The 25,113-nt window shown below is 44.9% G+C and overlaps 1 protein-coding gene across 1 annotated transcript in view; it reads right to left on the reverse strand.

The window, feature by feature from the left end:
- Nucleotides 1-9,211: 9,211 nt before the first annotated feature.
- The window catches only part of LOC138658873 (oocyte zinc finger protein XlCOF22-like), a 29,169-nt gene continuing 13,267 nt past the window's right edge, over nt 9,212-25,113 (reverse strand). Inside the window, exons 2-7 of the mRNA XM_069745868.1 lie at nt 18,005-18,083; nt 16,905-17,081; nt 16,700-16,823; nt 16,552-16,619; nt 15,724-16,333; nt 9,212-10,656 (exon numbers count right to left, since the gene is read on the reverse strand). Coding sequence (XP_069601969.1) covers nt 9,416-10,656; nt 15,724-16,333; nt 16,552-16,619; nt 16,700-16,823; nt 16,905-17,081; nt 18,005-18,082 — 2,298 coding nt within the window. The 5' untranslated portion in view covers nt 18,083 and the 3' untranslated portion in view covers nt 9,212-9,415. The remainder of the gene's footprint in view (nt 10,657-15,723; nt 16,334-16,551; nt 16,620-16,699; nt 16,824-16,904; nt 17,082-18,004; nt 18,084-25,113) is intronic.

Here is a 25,113-nt window from a genome sequence, read left to right on the forward strand (position 1 = left end):
CCTGACAAAATTGTTGCCACCTTTCCAAAACTGTGGGTAAACAACTTTGTTTCAAGCATGTGATGCTCATTTACTGTGGCAAGTAACAGGTGTGGGCAATATGAAAGTCACACCTGAAACCAGATAAAAAGGGAAGAAATTGACACAATCTTTGCATTGTGTGCCTGTGTTTGCCACACCAAACATGGAGAACAGAAAGAGAAGAGAACTGTCTCAGGACTTGAGAAGCAAAATTGTAGAAAAATATCAACAATCTTTGTCTATAGTGCAAAACATAATCTAGAACTTTACAACCCATGGTACTATAGCTAATCTCCCTGTACGTGGAGGGCTGAGAAAAATTGATGAAATGTTGCAGGATAGTCCGGATGGCGGATAAGCAGCCCCAATCAAGTTCCAAAGAAATTCAAGCTGTTCTCAAGGTGCATCAGTGTCAGCGCAAACTATCCATCCACATGTCAGTGAAATTAAACGCTATTGCAGGAGACCCAAGAGGACCCCACTGCTGACACAGAGACATAAAAAAGCTAGATTGCAGTTTGCCAAAATGTACTTGAGTAAGGCAAAATCCTTCTGGGAAAGTGTCTTCTGGACAGATGATACGAATGTAGAGCTTTTTCGTAAAGTACATCATTCTACTGTTTACCAAAAACCGTAATGGGGCCTAAAAAGAAAATAACACAGCACCCACAGTCAAATATGGTGGAGGTTCAAAGATGTTTTGGGGTTGGTTTTCTGCCGCTGGCACTGGGTGACTTGACTGTGTGCAAGGCATCACGAAATCTGAAGATTACCAAAGGATTTTGGGTGGCAATGTAGTGTCCAGTGTCAGAAAGTTGAGTGTGCATCCTAGGCCATGGGTCTTCCAGCAGGACAATAACCCCAAATATACTTCCAGAAGCCCCCAGAGATGGATGGAAACATAGCGCTGGAGAGTGCTGAAGTCGCAGCTCTGAATCCGGATCTAAATCCCATTGATCACCTGTGGAGAGATCTTAAAATTGCTATTGGGAGAAGATGCTTTCATATATGAGAGATCTGGAGCAGTTTGTAAAAGAAGAGCGCTCCAAAATTCCAGCTGAGAGGTGTAAGAAGCTTGTGGATGGTTATAGGAAGCGATTGCGGTTATTTATTCCAAAGGGTGCAACCAAATATTAAGTTGCGGATGTCAACAATTTTGTCAGGCCCATTTTTGGAGTTTTGTCCAAACGGTAAATCTGCTGGGAACTCGACCTGGTACAAGGGTAACTAAGCATGAAACTGCTCCCTCAAAAGTTATGATTTTTGGACAAATGGTAACACTTTGCTTCTTCTCTTTCCAAACAGCAAACCTACTGCTGCTCCTGAAAATGGGATATTTTTTGGAAGATAAAAAAAATAAAAGCTCTAGCGTCTTTTAAAAAAACAACAACCCTATTTACTACTTCTTAAACCGGGATAATTTTTAGACCGCCACTTGTCAAAACTCAATATATTCTACCGTTTACACTGCCTGTGTTTAAGCACCTATCCCCAAAAAAAGATAATTTTTGAACTTTTTTTTTTTCATTTTAGGAAGTATTAGAAGTTTGTCCGCGCAGTATGATATTAAGCAGATTATTGGTTACCTTCCAATTACCCATACCAAGTTATGTTGAGGGCACGTTAACACAATTTAGGATATAAATGCTTGAAAGGAGTTGGATACAGTCCTAGTAGACCTCAGAATGTTACATGTGTTTTCTGCGCAATTGGATGCTTTCTTGTAGTTTACGATTCACTGTGAAATACATTTGTTGAGAAAAAAAAATCTACGAAAACGGTGAATTAAAATGTTATAAGACGTGCTCATCTCAACCAGAGAGGTCACACAATATAGTCAAGAGAAGTACAGTACACATATTTCGCCAAGTAGCATAAGCCTGCAGCTGTTGTGTGCTCCGAGTACATAACTGAAAATGGGAATCATTGTTCATGACATTCACTAAACGATCTAGAAAGCAAAGAGAACCCAAACAATGGCACTCACCTATACCATTAACAGAAGAAAGAGGAAGGGAAACCTAGTGGTGGTCACTTTACAGGGTTTTCTTTACAATTTACGGTTCTCCTGCTCATCTATTGACGTCTCATCTACAGTAAGTGAGAATACGCTGCTTGAAATGACAGTTAACTTTTAATCCAGCAACACAGGTAAACAATTAAAAATATTCTTTAACTTTTTACCCCCAATTTTCACCCACTGAAAGCCCCCCTTGTTTAGGAGGGCTCAGTTTGGGGCAGGTCGATACTTCTGTAGTTCTTGGAGGAAAACCTAACAACATCAGCTAAAACGCATTGGGGGGAATTTCAGAAAGGCTGCACTCCACGTTTCTGGAATGAGAAGTGGCAAATTTTGGCAGACTTAATTTTTGCACAAAACCCTGCATGTGTTGTGGCTATTTAACAGCCGCGAGACGTTCAGGCGCAAAGTCTCGAACATATTTTTCGAGCACGTCGAAGACACTCTGTTAGCACCCGAGCATGATAACATCTTCCCCGAGCACGCACGCTCATCACTAGTATGTGTCACTATTCGTTTTTAGGCTGCGTTAACACACTGCTGTCATGTTGCAGCTTGAAACCGCTGGAGTCCACAATCACTTAAACTTGTATGGACTCGGTTGTTTCATCTACGAGGCCGATCTTAATGGTTGAGCGGTTTTGCATTTGGAAAGTTTTTACCCTAGTAGATTAAATAATTGGGCAGTGAAAAGACCACAGCGGCACAGACTTAAGGCTCATTCAGAAGTCCCAGGAATTCGGTCCAATCTTGGCTGTGGGTCTCCTGACCTGATTGAGATAAACTCATAGAAATATATGAAGCCGTGATGCTCGGGTCGGGAGAGCGGCAGCCAATCCACACGTTACTGGTGAATGCTCGGACGTCTCAATGAGGCCTTAATATTATGATTCCTTGATGTGTTGACACAACGCGAGTTCCCAGACTTAGCATTCCCAGGAATACTTGTTTTCCAGTAATCGGGGCAGTGTAAAAGGGTGGCCAATCCCCCAACGAATGAGCAAAATGCTGTTTCGTCTGTGAAATTATTTTTGAGCTTGCTTAAAAATTATTGTATTCTGCATAAACAAGGATTGTACTGCTGAGGACTGTCATGATAATGTGAATATGCCAATTTGAGTATCTACATAAAAGTTCCCTTGCTTTTCAGACACACGCTGTGGGTCTTTCCAACCCCCCTCTTCTCCCTCTGCCTGTGTGTGTGTAACCCTAAACTCCTCATTTCCCCCCCTCCCTCAAGAATTTATATGGCTTCAAAGTGAAAGTACAAGTAGAAGCACATGGGGAAAAAAAAACCACAGGTTTCTTTGTCTTTGCAAATATAAATATCATAGCACCGATTAATGATAGAAGTGGGACAAATAAATTTTTGACATGGGCTTCAGTAGAACTATCAGCCAACTGACCAGTGCCACTGAGGAAGGTAACTGCCCCATAAGTAGCACTGCTCTTGGGATGTTGGGGGTGGATGGGGAGGTAGTACCAATAGCAGCGCCGGCTGATGGGTCTGTGGAAATTCCTGGGGGGACAACCTACGTAGCTGCTGTCACCCGCAGTCAGTACCCAGAACGCAGATAACGTTCTGCCTTCTGGACCCTCCTCAGTCACAGACATGACTTTTGTGAATTCTGTTATCGAACTCCCTCCTGTGGTCATGAATGGTACTTCGGCGAGTTCTGTCCATGGACTCCCTCTGGTGGCTGTGAGTGGAGCTGCTGGTTCTGAGGTTCCTTCCACAGGTGACCTAGTTTAGTCTTAGGCTGGCTGCTCTATTTAACTCCACTCTGATCGTTACTCCATGCCAACTGTCAATGTTCTTGTACTGGTTCAGTTCGCTCTTGGATCTTTCTGGTGACCTGTCTACTCCAACAGAAGCTAAGTCCCTGCTAGTTAATTATTTGTTCATTGTTTCCTTGTCCAGCTTGCTATCATGATTTTGCCTTGCTAGCTGGAAGCTCTGGGATGCAGAGTGGCACCGCCGCACCGTGAGTCGGTGCGGAGGTCTTTTTGCACACTCTGCGTGGTCTTTTTGTAGTTTTTTGTGCTGACCGCAAAGATACCTTTCCTATCCTCAGTCTGTTTAGTAAGTCTGGCCTCCCTTTGCTGAAACCTGTTTCATTTCTGTGTTTGTGACTTTCATCTTTACTCACAGTCAATATATGTGGGGGGCTGCCTTTTCCTTTGGGGAATTATTCTGAGGCAAGGTAGGCTTTATTTTCTGTCTCTAGGGCTAGTTAGCTCTTAGGCTGTGAAGAGGCGTCTAGGTAGAGTTAGGTACGCTCCACGGCTATTTCTAGTTGTGTGATAGGATTAGGGGTTGAGGTCAGCAGAGCTCCCACTTCCCAGAGCTTGTCCTGTGTGAGTTTAACCATCAGGTCATTCCGGGTGCTCCTAACCACTAGGTCCATAACACGTGACTGAACCAGAGATGGACCCAGAGCAGGTCCCAGAGGGTTCCCGTGGGGAAGGGACCCTGACGTCGCTTCTGGCTGCCCCTAGCCAGGAGTTCCAGGCTGCTCTGCACTCAGATGCGAGCCTAGAGAATTTGAGACACCTCACCAAGACGCCCACCTCCGTGACGAATAAGGAGAGGGTGTTCTGGGATTGAGGGAGGTTGTACCGGGAGACAGTACCCAGAAAATCCCAAAAGGAGTGGTTGAGGGAAAGACAGCTGGTCGTCCCGCACCAATTCAGGGGTGAGTTGTTGTGGAGTGCCCATGAGATCCCGCTCGCTGAACACTTGGGGATCAGCAAAACTAAGGCCCATCTGTCTCAACACTTCTATTGGCCCCATATGGGGACAGATGTGACAAACTACTGCCGCTCCTGTATCACCTGTCAAAGAGTGGGGAAGGCGAGGCCTGCTCTTAAAGGGAACCTGTCACCTGAATTTGGCGGGACTGGTTTTGGGTCATATGGGCGGAGTTTTCGGGTGCCTTGCGCAGGCGTGTACTATGGAGGACAGAGAATGAACTTCAATCCAATATTTCGGCCAGCATGCAGCCAGCGGGTAAGGAAAGAGTGAATCAAACACCCGAAAACTCCGCCCATATGACCCAAAACCGGTTCCGCCAAATTCAGGTGACAGGTTCCCTTTAAGGCTCCCCTGATCCCTTTGCCAGTGATAGAGGAGCCTTTCCAGAGGATCGCGGTGGACATTGTGGGCCGCTGTGGCTCTGTCCTCAACTAGGGCAGATAAGGTGGCGGATGCACTGTTGGCCATCTTTTCATCGGTAGGATTTCCCAGGGAGATGCTTACCGATCAAGGGACCCATTTCATGTCTCGCCTAATGGAGGCTCTCTGTAAGGCTAGGTTCACATTGCGTTTTAATGTGAGCGCTAGCGGACAGCGTTGCACGGCGAAATTAACGCCGTGCAACGCGTCCGTTAGCGCTCCCATTGCCCGCAATGTAAAAGCGCATTGCTAGCGCGTGTCATTTTCGGCACGCGCTAGCGATGTGCCGTTCTTTTGCAGCGCGCCTCGGACGCTGCTTGCAGCGTCCGCGGCGCGCCCGAGGTCCGTTCCCCGCTCTCGCAGATCGGGGATCTGCGAGAGCGGGGACGTTTAACGCGACCCCGAAAAAGACATTGCGTTAGCGCAACCCGCTAGCGCTTAGCGCTAAATGGGTTGCACTAACGCAATGTGAACCCAGCCTAAGAGAATGCAGGTGAAGCGTCTGGTATCGAGTGCGTATCACCCACAGACCAATGGCTTGTCTGAGTGCTTCAACGGTACCCTCAAACAGATGCTCCGCATGCTGGTTGAGAGCCAAGGATGCGACAGAGCGGTACCTCCCACACCTGCTATTCCTTTTACCGAGAGGTTCTGCAGACCTTGACGGGGTTTTCCCCCTTCGAGCTCCTGAGTTTTCTAGGTTCACCCAGCTACCCCATGTCAATACTTAAATAAATCCCTATGGCACGCTGAGCATAACGACAAGGGTGCCGTCTTTCTACGAGGTTCCTACGCCAAGGTATGTGGGATGATGATTTTTCATAATGCTAAGACAGGGGAGTATCCAGCCTCTAAGTGAGGTCACCACAGGGGGAGGGCTTTGGTTTTAGGATCGGAAATAAGTGAGTTAAACCGCAGTCTTCATGTGTCTTTGTCCGGGGTCTAGCTGATATACAGATGTGGCATGCATCTAGATGTGTCCCCTCCTCCACAGCACACGGTCGGCTATGAGATAAGATGACATAACGAAATGTGAACTCAAGCATGGGAAAATATTCTGAAATATTCCCAGGCTCGAGTTCATGAGTTCATCCAGCAGAGGGCGCATCACCGCGACTCGAGGTAACTACAGTACATTCCCCTGCATTCCATTCATTCACCAAGTTTTACAGTCAGGAGTACAGCTGCATTAGCAGAGCTCCTGGGTGTAAAATGATTTAACCCCTTCAGATGGATTTACATCGTGGGACAAGACTGAACGACGGAAGGTATGGAATATTGTTGTTTGTTTTTTTAACTTTGTTTCAGGTGACAAGGGTCTTCAGGTGGATTAAGAGTATAATAAAATATTAAAACACCATGTGTCTTTATTTCATTAAAATACTTTTTAATAATGTGTGTGTTTTTATTAACCATTTCTTACTATTGGATTAATAATGGATAGGTGTCATAATTGATGCCTCTCCATTATTAACCTGGCTTAATGTCACCTTACAATAGCAAGGTGACATTAACCCTTCATTACCCCATATCCCACCACTACAGGGGAGTGGGAAGAGAGAGGCTAATTGCCAGAATAGGCGCATCTTACAGATGTGCCTTTTCTGGGGTGGCTGCGGGCAGATGTTTTTAGCCAGGGGGGCCAATAACCATGGACCCTCTCCAGGCTATTAATATCTGCCCTCAGTCACTGGCTTTACTACTCTGGCGAAGAAAATTGCGCGGGAGCCCACGCCAATTTTTTCCGGGATTTAACCCTTTAATTTATTAGCAAGAGACCCCAAATTTGACACAAAGACATTTCTTACATTACTAAAGAGGAATATGTAATAAAAGAAGGGATATGAGATGGTTTACTGTATGTAACCATGTCTCATATCATGTCGGGTTTGTGAAGGAGATAGGAAAAGCCGGCAATTGAATTACCGGCTTTTCTGCTATCTAGCGCTGAATTTAATATATAAATATATATATATATATATATATATATATGTGTCTCACTGCCACATAGTATATTGCCCAGTCACGTACTATATTGCCCAGCTATGTAGTATATTGCCCAGTGACGTAGCATATTGCCCAGCCACGTAGTATATTGCCCAGTCACGTAGCATATTGCCCAGTCACGTAGTATATTGCCCAGTCACATAGTATATTGCCCAGCCACGTGGTATATTGCCCAGCCACGTAGTATATTGCACAGCGACGTAGTATACAGCACAGACATGTATACTGCCCAGTCACATAGTATATTGCCCAGTCACATACTATATTGCCCAGCTACGTAGTATATTGCCCAGTGACGTAGTATATTGCCCAGCCACATAGTATATTGCCCAGCCACGTAGTATATTGCCCAGTCACGTAGCATATTGCCCAGTCACGTAGTATATTGCCCAGCCACGTAGTATATTGCACAGCAACGTAGTATACAGCACAGACATGTATACTGCCCAGTCCGTAGTATATTGCCCAGCCACGTATGTAACAGATTAAAAAAGACTTAAAATAAAAAATAAACATATACTCACCCTCCGAAGAGCCCCTTGTAGTCCTGGCGTCTGTGTGCGGTGCACGCGGCAGCTTCCGGTCCCAGGATTGGTATGAGCACAGGACTTGTGATGACGTCGCGGTCACATGACTGTGACGTCACAGCAAGTCCTTCTCGCATAGCATAGCATCCTTGGCACCGGAACCTGCCGCTTGCACTGCCGAGGACAGGGCGACGTTGGAGGGTGAGAATAACGTGTTTTTTAATTATTATTATTTGTAACATTAGATCTTTTTACTATTGATGCTGCATATGCAGCATCAATAGTAAAAAGTTGGTCACACAGGGTTAATAGCTGCGTTAATGGAGTGCGTTACACCGCAGCATAACACGGTCCATTAACGCTGCCATTAACCCTGTGTGAGGGCTGACGGGAGGGGAGTACGGATCAGGCACTGACTGCGGGGAGGAAGGAGTGGCCATATTGTCGCCGGACTGTGCCAGTCGCTGATTGGTCGTGGCTGTTTTGCCGCGACCAATCAGCGACTTGGATTTCCATGACAGACAAGAGGCCGCGACCAATGAATATCTGTGACAGATAGACAGACAGAAGTGACCCTTAGACAATTATATAGTAGATATATATATATAGACTGTAAATATGTTTTTAAGAATATTTGAGCCGATGGATCCATATGTCCATTTTGCAAGCCTGCGAGAAAAAAAAAAAAAAAAAAAAAAAAAAATCGGCATGCGGATGTCATACGGATGACACATGGATAAATTTGTGCGCAAAAATCGCATCCTCGCATTGAATACGGAACAATGTTTTGGGACAATTACTGCGTATTACGGCCGTAAAAAACGGACCGTATTTACTTAAGCCTAGTGTGACGCCGGCCTTATAATGTAGTTTTAGGTCAGGGAGGGATGGTTAGGGATGAGCTAGCAAGGTGCAGGGACAAATAGTGATGGCTGCTTGCGGACATGTGCGCCACTTGCGGTTTTGCACTTGCCGTGAGACAAAAAAAACACTGCTAGAAGCGTTTTTTTTCCATTGCAGTAAGTACCGCATGTACCGGATCGCGGCAAAACCGCAAGTGCCGCACATATCTGCAAGTCCCATAGGGAATGAATGAGGCCGAACGCAGTGTTGCCTTAAGTGATCAGTTACGTGGCAGATGCGGAAAAACTGCCGGATCTACTGCAAAAGGCTACTTTCACATCAGCAATTTTTGCCAAAGTCACTGCCGATAGTGTCACACTCACCAATGGAGGAGGCAGCACTAAAAGTGCCTAGGGCAGCAGAAACTCTAAATACTGCCTTGCCTGTCATAACGCTTTAACTAACGATTGTCAAACTTGTATCTGACCTGCGGTCATTTAAAAGGGCTGTCCATTACTTGGAAATCTCCTCCTCAATCACCGTATTTCACCCATGTAAAATAATAAGTTATACTCGCCTCCTGTGAGGGCGCTGTTCTAGCATTGTCGGCGCCTGGGCAGGGGTTGTCCAACAAGCTGACAACCCCTTTAATAATCACAAGTGGTTCAATGTAAATACATCCGATATAATTGTTAGTACCACAAAACGTAACACTTGCCCATAAGTAGCGACAACATCTCGAGACCAACATCACGCATAGATGCTGCCTCCCGCCTACAAAACCTTTTAAAATGGGTTGTTTTTCCACATACAGTAACAAAGTCATAAGTTTTTCTTGAACTGCATCTCAATGAAATGATTAAAAAATGGCATCTCCTCCGTGTGAGTTCTTTGATGCTTAAAAAGATTTTTTCTGTACATAAAACATTTCCCACATTCTGGACACGAATATTTTTTCTCGGTGTGAGTTCTTTGATGTGCAATAAGGACAGTCTTTTGGTTAAAACACTTACCACATAGAACGCATGAAAATGGCTTCTCTCCTGTGTGAATTCTTTGATGTCGAAGAAGAAGTGATTTTCGGGTAAAACATTTGTTACAGTCTAAACATGAGAATGGCTTCTCCCCTGTGTGATTTTTTTGATGCTGCAAAAGATTTGATTTGTGGATAAAAGATTTCCCACATTCTAGACATAAAAACGGTTTTCCTGTGTGAGTTCTTTCATGTGCCGTTTGGAGAGACTTTTGGTTAAAACACTTTCCACATAGAGAACATGAATATGGCTTCTCACCTGTGTGAATTCTTTGATGTCTGACAAGATCTGATTTCTGGGTAAAACATTTCTCACATTCTGAACATGAGAATGGCTTCTCCCCTGTGTGAGTTTTTTGATGTTGCAAAAGATTTGATTTTTGGCTAAAAGATTTCCCACATTCTAGACACAAAAACGGTTTTCCTGTGTGAGCTCTTTCATGTGCCATTAGAAGGAACTTTTGGTTAAAACACTTTCCACATAGAGAACATGAATATGGCTTCTCCCCTGTGTGAATTCTTCGATGTCTAACAAGATCTGATTTATGGGTAAAACATTTCTCACATTCTGAACATGAATATGGCTTCACCCCTGCGTGAGTTTTTAGATGTGCAGCAAGCTGTGACTTCCTAGTAAAACATTTTGCACATTCTGGACATGAATACGGCCTCTCCCCTGTGTGAGTTCTCAGATGTTCAACAAGAGTTGATTTACTTTTATAACATTTCCCACATTCTAAACATATAACAGGCTTTGCTCCAGTGTGAGTTTTTTGATGGTGACGCAGAGATGAATTTTGAGTAAAACATTTTCCACATTCTGAGCATGAATACGGCTTCGCCCCTGTGTGACTTCTTTCATGTTTAACTCCGATTCTTTTACTTATATTTTGCTCAACATTCTGCAGTAAATCAGGAGATGGGACTTTTTCAGAAAGGGAAGATGACAGATCTTCGATGCAAAGGGCTGAGGGTATATCTGGGATAATAGAAGGCTCGTCATATGTATGCTGTACAATAACACAATCATCTGTCAAGAAATAAAACAGATTTTTTTCATTTTTAAATATTATAACATTGAAACCAATAAGTTAGATTTTATAACTGTGATTAAAAATCTCCCCCCCCCCCCCAGATTATTGATATTGACGACCTATGCTTATTAGTAAAAATGCCCCATGAACCCGCATGACCTACATTGAATAGCAGTTTGTACTCAGTATTGCAGCTTTGGCCCATTAACTTACAATCCCATTATTTTTAGACCTTAAAGTCAAAATCAGTAGATATTAAGCCACCAGACTGTTCTTTTGCAATGTTCCTCTGAAGTGTATGTGCATCCAGATCTGGCTATTTACAAAGGTCGCCATCTGGAGTGCTGCTCTATATAGTTGATTGCTAGACCTGATGCTAATGCGCCAAACTGCGAGCCACACATCATGAGCCCACGAGCATCATGTGTCTCCCAAGCAACAGGTTGGTGATCCCTGGTAAAGAACATGATGGACAGTCAAGAGATGTCTGGTTGTGCAGTAGCTGTGGTAGTGGCAGCTGCTTTATGTGTCAATGGTGCATAACAACAGTACTGAACATAATGGACAAGCAAAGGATTTTCAGCTTTGCAGGAGTAGTAGCACTAGCACCAGTGCAGTATGAAACACGGTGGACAGGCAAGAGATGTGAAAATGTATAGTGGCAGTGGTAGCAGCAGCAGCACAGTATGGAAATAATGGACAGCAGATTTCCAGCTTTGCAGGGACAACAGCAGCAGCAGCAGCGCAGTACAAGACATGATGGACAAGCGAGAGATGTGCAAATGTGTAATAGCACAGAAAGGAAATATGGACAGAGTAGATTTACAGCTTTGCAGGGACAGAAGTGCACAGTACAGGACAAGATGGACAGGAAAGAGATGTGTAGTGGTAGCAGCAGCACGGTATGGATACTTCTTGGATAACGGTCTGACGCCTCTCACACAGCCAAACCAGATCTCCACTTTACACTGACGAGGGGCAGTACCCCGAAACACAGTGTCTGCAAATTGAGATTCTGGTTTGGCTATTATCCTAAGTCATGTGACAAGGCTCGTTAAAGGGTCAACACTGACTTGTAGGATTGCTACCTTCCAATAGGTGGCACTAGAGTTCTAGCTCTCTTCCTCTCTGAAGAGACAATTTGCATAATTGGTAATGGACAGACAGCAGCAGCAAAATACAGGACATGATGGACAAGCGAGTGATGTGAAAACGTGCAATAGTGGTGGCAGCAGCACAGAATGGAAATAGTGGACAGACAGAGTAGTTTTAGAGCTTTGCAGAGGCAGCAGCGCACAGTACAGAACATGATGGACAGGCAAGAGATCTGCAAATATGTAGTGGTAGCAGCAGCACAGTATGGAAATAATGGATAAACAGCAGATTTCCAGCTTTGCAGGGGCAGCAGCACCTGTACAGGACATGATGGACAGGCAAAATATGTGCAAACGTGTAGTGGCAGTGGTGGCTGCAGCAATACTGTATGGACTACAATGCACAGACAGGAGATGCCCAACTGTGTAGTGACAGTGGAATGGGCAGCAGTAGAGTATGCACTATAATGGACAGGCAAGAGATGCCCAGCTGTGTAGTGACAGGAGCAATGGCAGCAGAAGTAGACTTTGGAATAAGACTAAAAGGAGATGTCTGACTTTTTAGGGGTGAACACTAACAGCCCTTGCGCAGAATATGAATATCCAAAAAGGCCAAATACATCCATTAGGTGTATATAACACATATAGATAGCAGTTGTAGCCTTTCCTTCTCTTTGTTGTTTCTCTTACCCATTAGCTGTATAATAACATGGCAGTGCTTCAGCTTACAAATATGAAAGGAGGCAGGGGGTGTGAAAGAAATGATCTATTGCTGGGGTGAGAGGGAGACGTCCATTGAGGAGGATGCGAAGATACAAAGTGCCGCCTTGTGTCCTGGCGTTGTAATCACAGCTGCAGACACAGGGATGTCCCACTAGTACATGGCCTCATTGTGGTGGTCATCATCACTGCTGCCACACAAAACACTGATCCAGGGGGCCGTGACATGTAATGTCCCTGGTCATAAATTCTCCTCAATGTGGCAATGATGGAGCGCACCTTGCCGCACAACGACAATTCAAATAAGTGGTCAATGTTCTCCGTCACGTGAAAGTGTAAGGCGTGGACAGTATCCGGCATTCAGCGCTTTCTACACACTAGACTTTGCCGAAAGGCAGTGGAATCCACCGTGTGGTACAGCGGCAACGTTACCACCAACAACATGACCATGTGAAACACACAATTGGATGATTGTATTCAGGAGAAGAAGACTGAACATGGAAAGGAGAAGAGGACTGAACATGGGAAAGAGAAGAGGACTGAACATGGAAAGGAGAAGAGGACTGAACATGGAAAGGAGAAGAGGACTGAACATGGAAAGGAGAAGAGGACTGAACATGGAAAGGAGAAGAGGAATGAACATGGGAAAGAGAAGAGGACTGAATATGGAAAGGAGAAGAGGACTGAACATGAAAATGAGAAGAGGACTGAACATGGAAAGGAGAAGAGGACTGAACATGGAAAGGAGAAGAGGACTGAATATGTGAAGGAGAAGAGGACTGAACATGGAAAGGAGAAGAGGACTGAACATGGAAAGGAGAAGAGGACTGAATATGTGAAGGAGAAGAGGACTGAACATGGGAAGGAGAAGAGGAAAGAACATGGAAAGGAGAAGAGGACTGAACATGGGAAGGAGAAGAGGACTGAACATGGAAAGGAGAAGAGGACAGAACATGGAAAGGAGAAGAGGACAGAACATGGAAAGGAGAAGAGGACTGAACATGGGAAGGAGAAGAGGACTGAACATGGGAAGGAGAAGAGGACTGAACATGGGAAGGAGAAGAGGACTGAACATGGAAAGGAGAAGAGGACTGAACATGGGAAGGAGAAGAGGACTGAACATGGAAAGGAGAAGAGGACTGAACATGGAAAGGAGAAAAGGACTGAACATGGAAAGGAGAAGAGGACTGAACATGGAAAAGAGAAGAGGACTGAACATGGAAAGGAGAAGAGGACTGAACATGGAAAGGAGAAGAGGACTGAACATGGAAAGGAGAAGAGGACTGAACATGGGAAGGAGAAGAGGACTGAACATGGAAAGGAGAAGAGGACTGAACATGGAAAAGAGAAGAGGACTGAACATGGAAAGGAGAAGAGGACTGAACATGGGAAGGAGAAGAGGACTGAACATGGAAAGGAGAAGAGGACTGAACATGGAAAGGAGAAGAGGACTGAACATGGAAAGGAGAAGAGGACTGAACATGGGAAGGAGAAGAGGACTGAACATGGAAAGGAGAAGAGGACTGAACATGGAAAGGAGAAGAGGACTGAACATGGAAAGGAGAAGAGGACTGAACATGGAAAGGAGAAGAGGACTGAACATGGAAAGGAGAAGAGGAATGAACATGGGAAAGAGAAGAGGACTGAACATGGGAAAGAGAAGAGGACTGAACATGGGAAAGAGAAGAGGACTGAACATGGGAAGGAGAAGAGGACTGAACATGGGAAGGAGAAGAGGACTGAACATGGAAAGGAGAAGAGGACTGAACATGGAAAGGAGAAGAGGACTGAACATGAAAAGGAGAGGAGGACTGAACATGGAAAGGAGAAGAGGACTGAACATGGAAAGGAGAAGAGGACTGAACATGGAAAGGAGAAGAGGACTGAACATGGGAAGGACAAAAGGACTGAACATGGAAAGGAGACGAGGACTGAACGTGGAAAGGAGAAGAGGACTGAACATGGAAAGGAGAAGAGGACTGAACACGGAAAGGAGAAGACGACTGGACATGGGAAAGAGAAGAGGACTGAACATGGGAAGGAAAAGAGGACTGAACACGGAAAGGAGAAGAGGACTGAACACGGAAAGGAGAAGACGACTGGACATGGGAAAGAGAAGAGGACTGAACATGGGAAGGAAAAGAGGACTGAACATGGAAAGGAGAAGAGGACTGGACCTGGAAAGGAAAAGAGGACTGAACATGGAAAGGAGAAGAGGACTGAACATGGAAAGGAGAAGAGGACTGAACATGGAAAGGAGAAGAGGACTGAACATGGAAAAGAGAAGAGGAATGAACATGGAAAGGAGAAGAGGACTGAACATGGAAAGAGAAGAGGACTGAACATGGGAAGGAAAAGAGGACTGAACATGGAAAGGAGAAGAGGACTAGACCTGGAAAAGAAAAGAGGACTGAACATGGAAAGGAGAAGAGGACTGGACCTGGAAAGGAAAAGAGGACTGAACATGGAAAGGAGAAGAGGACTGGACCTGGAAAGGAAAAGAGGACTGAACATGGAAAGGAGAAGACGACTGAACATGGAAAGGAGAAGAGGACTGAACATGGAAAGGAGAAGAGGACTGAACATGGAAAGGAGAAGAGGACTGAACATGGAAAAGAGAAGAGGAATGAATATGGAAAGGAGAAGAGGACTGAACATGGAAAGAGAAGAGGACTGAACATGGGAAGGAAAAGAGGACTGAACATGGAAAGGAGAAGAGGACTGGACCTGGAAAGGAAAAGAGGACTGAACATGGAAAGGAGAAGAGGACTGGACCTGGAAAGGAAAAGAGGACTGAACATGGAAAGGAGAAGAGGACTGAACATGGAAAGGAGAAGAGGACTGAACATGGAAAGGAGAAGAGGACTGAACATGGAAAGGAGAAGAGAACTGAACATGGAAAAGAGAAGAGGACTGAACATGGAAAAGAGAAGAGGAATGAACATGGAAAGGAGGAGGAGGAAGAGTTAGAGCCCCTCAATAATTGGCAGCCAAGGACAATATCTGTCTAATATAGAGTATATCAGCACGGAGGAGCCATCAACTCAACATTACCAAGCCGGCGTCAGATGGTGCACGAGAGAAACATCAAACGAGGCGGCATCTTTTTTTTATACCCAAATACATGTATATTGCTAAAAAAAAAGGAAAGCTCTAAAAGTGTCTGTACCCCTTATGATGTAAAGTAGTAGAATTTGTCAATGAGAGGAATCTGTGACTTTTCTGCTTTATTCCGCAGGCACCACTCACCTTGGCGGTGATCTGTAGGGGTCTCTTCTTTGCACCGCTGATCGCCTCTCACATTAGGGATCTCCTCTTTACACCACTGATCGCCCCTCACATTAGGGGTCTCCTCTTTACACCACTGATCGCCCCTCACATTAGGGGTCTCCTCTTTACACTGCTGATCACCCCTCACATTAGGGATCTCCTCTTTACACCACTGATCGCCCCTCACATTAGGGGTCTCCTCTTTACACTGCTGATCGTCCCTCACATTAGGGGTCTCCTCTTTACACCGCTGATTGCCCCTCACATTAGGGGTCTCCTCTTTATACCGCTGATCACCCCTCACATTAGGGATCTCCTCTTTACACCTCTGATCTCTCCTCACATTAGGGGTCTCCTCTTTACACCGCTGATCGCCCCTCACATTAGGGGTCTCCTCTTTACACCGCTGATTGCCCCTCACATTAGGGGTCTCCTCTTTATACCGCTGATCACCCCTCACATTAGGGGTCTCCTCTTTACACCGCTGATTGCCCCTCACATTAGGGGTCTTCTCTTTATACCGCTGATCACCCCTCACATTTCTTTCTGGACCATTAATATTATTCAGATCTTTATCCGGATCCAAATCCTGCAAAACAAATATTGTAAAAGTCCACGATGATCGAAGAAGTCCCCAGGAATAATGGTGAGAAGATCAGGACATGTGATGTCTGTGGTCAGCTGTGATCCTGCCGTCTCCACCGCTCTCATTACACAAGTATAAAACATATAATACTGGAGGAGAAAACAAGACTGAACACAAGGACGTCACAGCCGTCTACACATCATAGGGAGATCTCCATCTACCTGATGGTCCTGTGGAGGAGGAGGAGGAGCGGGACATCTCTCTGGGGTTGTCCTCTTACTGGAGAGAACTGAGGAGACACAGACCGGATTGACATCATTATTACATACAGAGAATTATAGGTCGTGTGTATTTAGTCCTGACTATTACCTGGTGATGTGCGGGGCCGGTGCTCCTCCATCATCACCTCCTGGTACCAATCCTTGTGTCCTTCTAGGTACTCCCACTCCTCCATGGAGAAATAGACGGTGACGTCCTGACACCTTATAGGAACCTGACACACAATGATACCGTCATCACCCAGAATCCTCCAGTGCTGTCCTGTATAATGTCCCAGCATTCCCAGCAGCGTCACCTCTCCAGTCAGCAGCTCAATTATCTTGTTGGCGAGTTCTAGGATCTTCTGGTTATTGATGTCCTCATGTATCCGGGGGTGAGGTGGAGGCTCCAGGATTGGGCTCAGGATTCCTCCCCGTCCTTCAGACACAGGGGCCTGACAGCGATCACTAGAGGCCTTCACTACTGTGTAATCCTGAGTGTGGAGACATTAATAATATCACTACAGACATCTCCAGAGTCCATCTCCTCTCCGGTCATATCCAGTTATTCCCATAGATAATGAGGTCATGTGATGACATCAGAGCCTCTCACCACTCCGATCATATCCAGTTATTCCCATAGATAATGAGGTCATGTGATGACATCAGAGCCTCTCACCTCTCCGGTCATATCCCCTGTTATTCCCATAGATAATGAGGTCATGTGATGACATCAGAACCTCTCACCTCTCCGGTCATATCCCGTTATTCCCATAGATAATGAGGTCATGTGATGACATCAGAACCTCTCACCTCTCCGGTCATATCCCGTTATTCCCATAGATAATGAGGTCATGTGATAACATCAGAGCCTCTCACCTCTCCGGTCATATCCACTGTTATTCCCATAGATAATGAGGTCATGTGATGACATCAGAGCCTCTCACTTCTCCGTCATATCCCGTTATTCCCATAGATAATGAGGTCATGTGATGACATCAGAGCCTCTCACCTCTCCGGTCATATCCCCTGTTATTCCCATAGATAATGAGGTCATGTGATGACATCAGAGCCTCTCACTTCTCCGTCATATCCCGTTATTCCCATAGATAATGAGGTCATGTGATGACATCAGAGCCTCTCACCTCTCCGGTCATATCCACTGTTATTCCCATAGATAATGAGGTCATGTGATGACATCAGAGCCTCTCACCTCTCCGGTCATATCCCCTGTTATTCCCATAGATAATGAGGTCATGTGATGACATCAGAGCCTCTCACCTCTCCGGTCATATCCCCTGTTATTCCCATAGATAATGAGGTCATGTGATGACATCAGAGCCTCTCACCTCTCCGGTCATATCCCCTGTTATTCCCATAGATAATGAGGTCATGTGATGACATCAGAGCCTCTCACCTCTCCGGTAAGGTGGAAGATTATCTCCAGGGCGAGATTTAATATTTTCTGCTCCATCTTATCTCTGTCCCTATTCATCCTGAAAAGAAAGAGATGAAACAATTACACAGGATGTAAATTAATATGTACTAAAGATAATGAGGAAATATTTGTTTATAATGTTAGTGTAGATGATGTCTCTCTTGAGTTGAGCGCAGCTTCTTTATCCTCCATCCTGGCACTGAAGATCACTTATTATACAGATATACAGTGGGTACGGAAAGTATTTTTTTTCTCATTAATGTACACTCTGTACCCCATCTTGGCTGAAAAAAAACAGAAATGTAGACATTTTTGCAAATTTATTAAAAAAGAAAAACTGAACTATCCCATGGTCACAAGTCTTCAGCCCCTTTGCTCAGTATTGAGTAGAAGCACCTTTTGAGCTCGTACAGCCATGAGTCTTCTTGGGAATGATGCAACAAGTTCTTCACCCCTGGATTTGGGGATCCTCGGCCATTCTTCCTTGCAGATCCTCTCCAGTTCCGTCAGGTTGGATGATGAACGTTGGTGGATGCAATTTTCAGGTCTCTCCAGAGATGCTCAGTTGGGTTTAGGTCAGGGCTCTGGCTGGGCCGGTCAGGAATGGTCACAGAGTTGTTCTGAAGCCACTCCTTTGACCCTAAGCACACAGCTAAAATAACATTGTCTTATTGGAAGGTGAACCTTCGGCCAAGTCTGAGGTCCAGAGCACTCTGGAAGAGGTTTTCATCCTGGATATCTCTGTACTTGGCCGCATTCAATGACAACCAGTCGTCCTGTCCCTGCATGCGGCGTGCGCACCCTATCTTTAACATTGGGTACGCAGGCCATGCCGCTATATGCATCGTTTTGATGGTGCGACGACCTGCGCCGAAAGCAACAAGTTGCAGTTTCGTGCAGATGCTGCACCGTCAAAACGACGCATGCGGCAGCATCCGCATACAGCGGCATGGCCTGCGTACCCAATGTTAAAGATAGGATGCGCACGCCGCATGGAGCCGTGGGCGGGGCTGAATGAAGAGGCGTGGCAGTGGGCGGAGCTTCATGGAGGAAGTCCGCATCACTCCGCAGCCAGGCTAAACGCTAGTGTGAAACTGGCCTAAGCCTTTCTGAAACCATTGACATTTCCCAGTATGACCGCCTCCTCGGGTAGACTATTCCAGATTAGTGCATCTCATGGTAACAAATACTCGTTTTCTCTGTAGATTGAACTTTTTTTTCTCCAGATGGAGGGAGCGCACCCTAATCCTTTGAGCGGCTTCACGTGAAAAAAGCTTGTGATCATATTTTAATTTATTCATTTATGTACTTGTATAAGTTTACCATGTCCTCCCTTTTTTCTCGTCTCAAGGATAAATAAATGTAATGCTCTTAAAGGCGTTGTTCACTACAAGACTACCCCTTCTTGACCTACATGTTTGGCCCCAACAAAATTAAAAAGCTTACACTACCCTCCTGTGCTGGCACTGGAACGGCGCTAGCACGGGAGAGGAGGGGGCCAAACATTTAGACAAAGAAGGGGTTGTCCTAGTAGTATACAACCTTATTTTAATCTGTCCTCATAACAAAGATGCTCCACGTCCCTTAACCACTTCTTTCTTAGGTCCAGGGCGTCCTCCTTTCTGTAAACTGGGACCCACAACTGAACTGCACATTCCAGATGAGGTCACAATAATGCTTTGTAATGTGGAAGTATCACGTCACTTTCCCGCAAAGTTTATACCTCCTTTATTACATGACAGTATCCTGGTCACTGTATGAGACTGCATGCTGTTATTTAGTCTAGGATCTGTAGGTATGCCCAGATCATGCTCTACAAGTGACTCTCCTAGCTTTACTCCACCAAGAAGGTATGGAGATACCCAGATCCTGCTCTACAAGTGGCTCTCCTAGCTTTACTCCTCCTAGAAGGTATGGAGCCCACAAGTTATTAATACCCAAATCCTGCTCTACAAGTGACTCTTCTAGCTTTACTCCTCCAAGAAGGTATGGAGATGCCCAGATCCTGCTCTACAAGTGGCTCTCCTAGCTTTACTCCTCCTAGAAGGTATGGAGCCCACAAGTTATTAATACCCAAATCCTGCTCTACAAGTGACTCTTCTAGCTTTACTCCTCCAAGAAGGTATGGAGATACCCAGATCCTGCTCTACAAGTGGCTCTCCTAGCTTTACTCCTCCAAGAAGGTATGGAGATACGCAGATCCTGCTCTACAAGTGACTCTCCTAGCTTTACTCCTCCAAGAAGGTATGGAGCCCATAAGTTATTAATACCCAAATCCCGCTCTGTAAGTGACTTTCCTGGCTGTACTCCTCTTAGAAGGTATGGAGATACCCAGATCCTGCTCTACAAGTGACTCTCCTAGCTTTACTCCTCCACGAAGGTATGGAGATACCCAGATCCTGCTCTACAATTGGCCCTCCTAACTTTACTGCTCCAAGAAGATATGGTGATACCCAGATCCTGCTCTACAAGTGACTCTCCTAACTTTACTGCTCCAAGAAGATGTGGTGATATCCAGATCCTGCTCTACAAGTGACTCTCCTAGCTTTACTCCTCCTAGAAGGTATGGAGCCCACAAGTTATTAATACCCAGATCCCGCTCTACATGCAACTTTCCTGACTGTACTCCTCCTAGAAGGTATGGAGATACCCAGATCCTGCTCTACAAGTGACTCTCCTAGCTTTACTCCTCCTAGAAGGTATGGAACCACAAGTTATTAATACCCAAATCCCGCTCTACATGTGACTCTCCTAGCTTTACTCCTTCTAGAAGGTATGGACCCACAAGTTATTAATACCCAGACCCCGCTATACAAGTCACTCTCCTAGCTTTACTCCTCCTAGAAGGTATGGACCCACAAGTTATTAATACCCAGATCCCGCTTTACAAGTGACTCTCCTAGCTTTACTCCTCCTAGAAAGTATGGAGCCCACAAGTTATTAATACCCAGATCCCGCTCTACAAGTGGCTCTCCTAGATTTACTCCTTCTAGAAGGTATGGGGCCCTCAAGTTATTAATACCCAGATCCTGCTCTACAAGTAACTCTCCTATCTTTACTCCTCCTAGAAGGTATGGAACAACAAGTTATTAATACCCAGCTCCCGTTCTACAAGTGACTCTCCTAGCTTTACTCCTCCTAGAAGGTATGGAACCACAAGTAATTAACACATAAACAGATTTAGACAACAATGCACAGTGTATGAACACCTGTGCCCATTCAGGAATTTATTACTGAAAAATCCAGTGCAAAAATTATGAATAACCCATATGGAGAGAGAAATTGCACATAGAGGATCAAAAACATCATAAAAGAATTTTTATTGAACACCTTAGTATTAAAAACTTACAACTGTAAGTGCAGGAAAAAGGCACACAAGCCGAAACGCGCGTAGGGGCCGTGGTGCCGCAGGTCTGAGGTAATTATGGTTTACTAATCCTTCAGTTACCCCTCCAACCTCCATACTTTTTTGGTGATACTCACCAGTGACTTCACTTTATCTCACATTGGTACAATGTGGTAATGCATATGATTATTAGTTGGTGTAGGTAATTGGATCTAATACTTATGCTTTGCCTCGGACTTGCGGTTCAACTATTGCTAATCTTCACTGTCTTAGAATCCCGAATTACTGTTACAGTTGTAAGTTTTTAATACTAAGGTGTTCAATCAAAATTCTTTTATTATATTTTTGATCCTCTATGTGCAATTTCTTTCTCTATATGGGTTAAGTTATTAATACCCAGATCCCGCTCTACAAGTGAGTCTCCTAGCTTTACTCCTCCTAGAAGGTATGAAGCCCACAAGTTATTAATACCCAGATCCCGCTCTACAAGTGGCTCTCCTAGCTTTACTCCTCCTTGAAGGTATGAAGCCAACAAGTTATTAATACCCAGATCCCGCTCTACAAGTGACTCTCCTAGCTTTACTCCTCCTAGAAGGTATGAAGCCTACAAGTTATTAATACCCAGATCCCGCTCTACAAGTGGCTCTCCTAGCTTTACTCCTCCTAGAAGGTATGAAGCCCACAAGTTATTAATACCCAGATCCCGCTCTACAAGTGGCTCTCCTAGCTTTACTCCTCCTAGAAGGTATGGAGCGCACAAGTTATTAATACCCAGATCCCGCTCTACAAGTGGCTCTCCTAGCTTTACTCCAACTATGTCAGTGATGTCAAACTCAAATGCAAAGGAGGCCAAAATAAAAAACTTGGATAAACTCTATTATGGGCCAACCTTGATATATCAATTGTAGAAACTAAGGAAGTTTTTCTCTATCTTCAAATAAAACAATGAACTTTTTCATATGGAAACTTAATTTAAAGGGTTGCCCCACGAACAAAGTATATTTTAATTAATAGATCTTATTATATTATTCCAATATTTTATTTTATGTTATGTTAGAGCAGTACAAAGCACATGGCCCAATGGCCTTAATAAAACAAAGTATTATGCCAACAAAAGTGCCCCCAAACACTGTATGATACCCTCACAGTGAATTCTTCCACAGTGCCCTCCACACACATGGTATAATGACCTTGCTATACCCCCATCCCTCGATACCCCCAAAGATTGGTGACCGTATCACAGCATGATTCTCCAACTATAATCCCGACACAGCTCTCCATCTACTATATAATTGTCTAAGGGTCACTTCCGTCTGTCTGTCCTTCTGTCACGGTTATTAATTCGCTGATTGATCTCGCCAGCTGCCTGTCATGGCTGCCGCGACCAATCAGCTACGGGCACAGTCCGGAAGAAAATGGCCGCTCCTTACTCCCCGCAGTCAGTGCCTGTCGCCCGCATACTCCCCTCCGGTCACCGCTAAAACAGGGTTAATGCCGGCGGTAACGGGCCGCGGTTAACGCACTCCGTTACCGCCGCTATTAACCCTGTGTGTCCCCAACTTTTTACTATTGACGCTGCCCATGCAGCATCAATAGTAAAAAAATGTAATGTTAAACATAATTAAAAAAAAAACAAAACCTGCTATACTCACCCTCCGTAGCAGCTCGCGCCAGCCGCCATCTTCCGTTGCAGGTTCCTGTGGCAGAAGGACCTGCCATGACGTCACGGTCATGTGACCGTGACGTCATCACAGGCCCTGCGCGCCTGCGCTACAAAGACCTGCCATGACGTCACGGTCATGTGACCGCGACGTCATCACAGGTCCTGCGCTGGGACCGGAAGCTGTCGTGGACTACAAGGGCTCCCTCGGAAAGGTGAGTATATGTTTATTTTTTATTTTTTAAACTTTGACAAACCTGGCTGAGCAATATACTACGTGACTGGCCAATATACTATGGGCAATATACTACGTGACTGGCCAATAGAATACGTGGCTGTGTGCTGTATACTACTTCGCTGTGCAATATACTACGTGGCTGGGCAATATACTACGTGGCTGGGCAATATACTACGTGGCTGGGCAATACACTACGTGGCTGTGCTGTATACTACATCACTGAGCAATATACTACATCGCTGTCCAATATACTACGTGGCTCTGTGCTGTATACTACATAACTGGCCAAAATACTACGACACTGGACAATATACTACGTGGCTCTGTGCTGTATACTACATCACTAGGCAATGTACTACGTGGCTGCGCAATATAGTACGTCACTAGGCAATATACCGCCTCCTTCCTCCTTACAGGACCCACAGTGCTTTTAGGGACACTGCGCCCTGTCCGTGCCGTTCCGGACCTACGTACTCCTGTTCTCTGGACCTTTTGTGGAGCCTCTGTCTCCATTTACCGGACAAGTATCGTCCTTCTCCTCTTTTCTCCATCACTATTCATTAAGTGAGGTTTGAGAAAGACCTTCCGGGTCGAAACGTTACCTCAGAACTCTGTTGACCACTGTGGTGTTACTCAAATAAATACTTCACATCTCTGATGCAAAAAATTGTCTGAGTGCGGTTGTTTGCCCAAATTTACTAGGCAATATACTATGTAACTGGGCAATATACTATGTGGCTGCGCAATATAGTATGTCACTAGGCAATATACTACGTAACTGGGCAATATACTACGTGGCTGGGCATTATACTACGTCACTGGGCAATATACTACATGGTTGGGCAGTTGTCACGATATGGTATGAAATATCATAAGTAGTTCTCTTGCTAGCCTGCGTGGGCTAAGCCCCCCTTCTTGGAGTAACAGTTTGTAGCTGCCAATTCCTGGCTTTCCTTCTCAGAGAGTGTGGGGGAGTTTTATGGCCGAACGGTATTTACGACCAGGTTAGAATCTTCCACTAGCTAGAACTGAAAAGTGGCTCCAAAAATTCATGAACGATCCTTTGTTTGGTTTTTGTACGATATTATGCACCATGTTTACGGTAAGAACACGAAAATATATATTCGTATTCCCACTCGGTGTACCTACCCATCCCTTGAAACTCGGGCTTCTAACTCCATCTGGTAAAGAAGTAGGGATTTCTCTGTAAATATGTATCCCAGATAGGACATTTTTGATCTCATTAGAATGCCCACGTTAATCTGAGATGAATGATGAGTTTTTTAGGACTCTGACATGTTTTGTAGTGAAGTTATAGAAATTAGAGAGAATAGTTTAAAGTTTAGGCAGAATGTAGAGAGAGGAGGGTCTGGATAAGCCAGCCTTTCTGTGATGTCACAGCCTTAATGTTTTAAGTGTCTGGCAGGCTCTGAGGAGTCACTTTCTGCTTGATTTCTTGTCTTCTCCTGGAAGAGCCCTGCTCACGTCCAAATGAGCTGGGACGTATGGGAAAAACTCCACTAGCCTGGTTGCCTGCAATGCGTTGAACATGTGAGTGTTACTTTTCTCATTTAAACCCTGTTTATTTCATAATTACCCTTGTACATATTTGCAATTGTCTCATGTGTAACATCTTGATAAAATATTTTTGATAAAGCACTGCCTAATTTTTTGTATGGGATACAATATTATATATTAGTTCGTTCTCCTGTTCTAAACCGTACCCTAAGTCTTCTGAAGAGAAATACGCTACTGTTACTGTTGTGTTGGGTTAGCTAAGGACCCGTTTAATCGAAGCTGGTGGCAGCGAGAAGTGTGCAGACTTTTGGGTTATGTTGTAGCGG

The sequence above is a fragment of the Ranitomeya imitator genome, chromosome 1 (genome assembly GCF_032444005.1).
Source record: "Ranitomeya imitator isolate aRanImi1 chromosome 1, aRanImi1.pri, whole genome shotgun sequence".
NCBI lineage: Eukaryota > Metazoa > Chordata > Amphibia > Anura > Dendrobatidae > Ranitomeya > Ranitomeya imitator.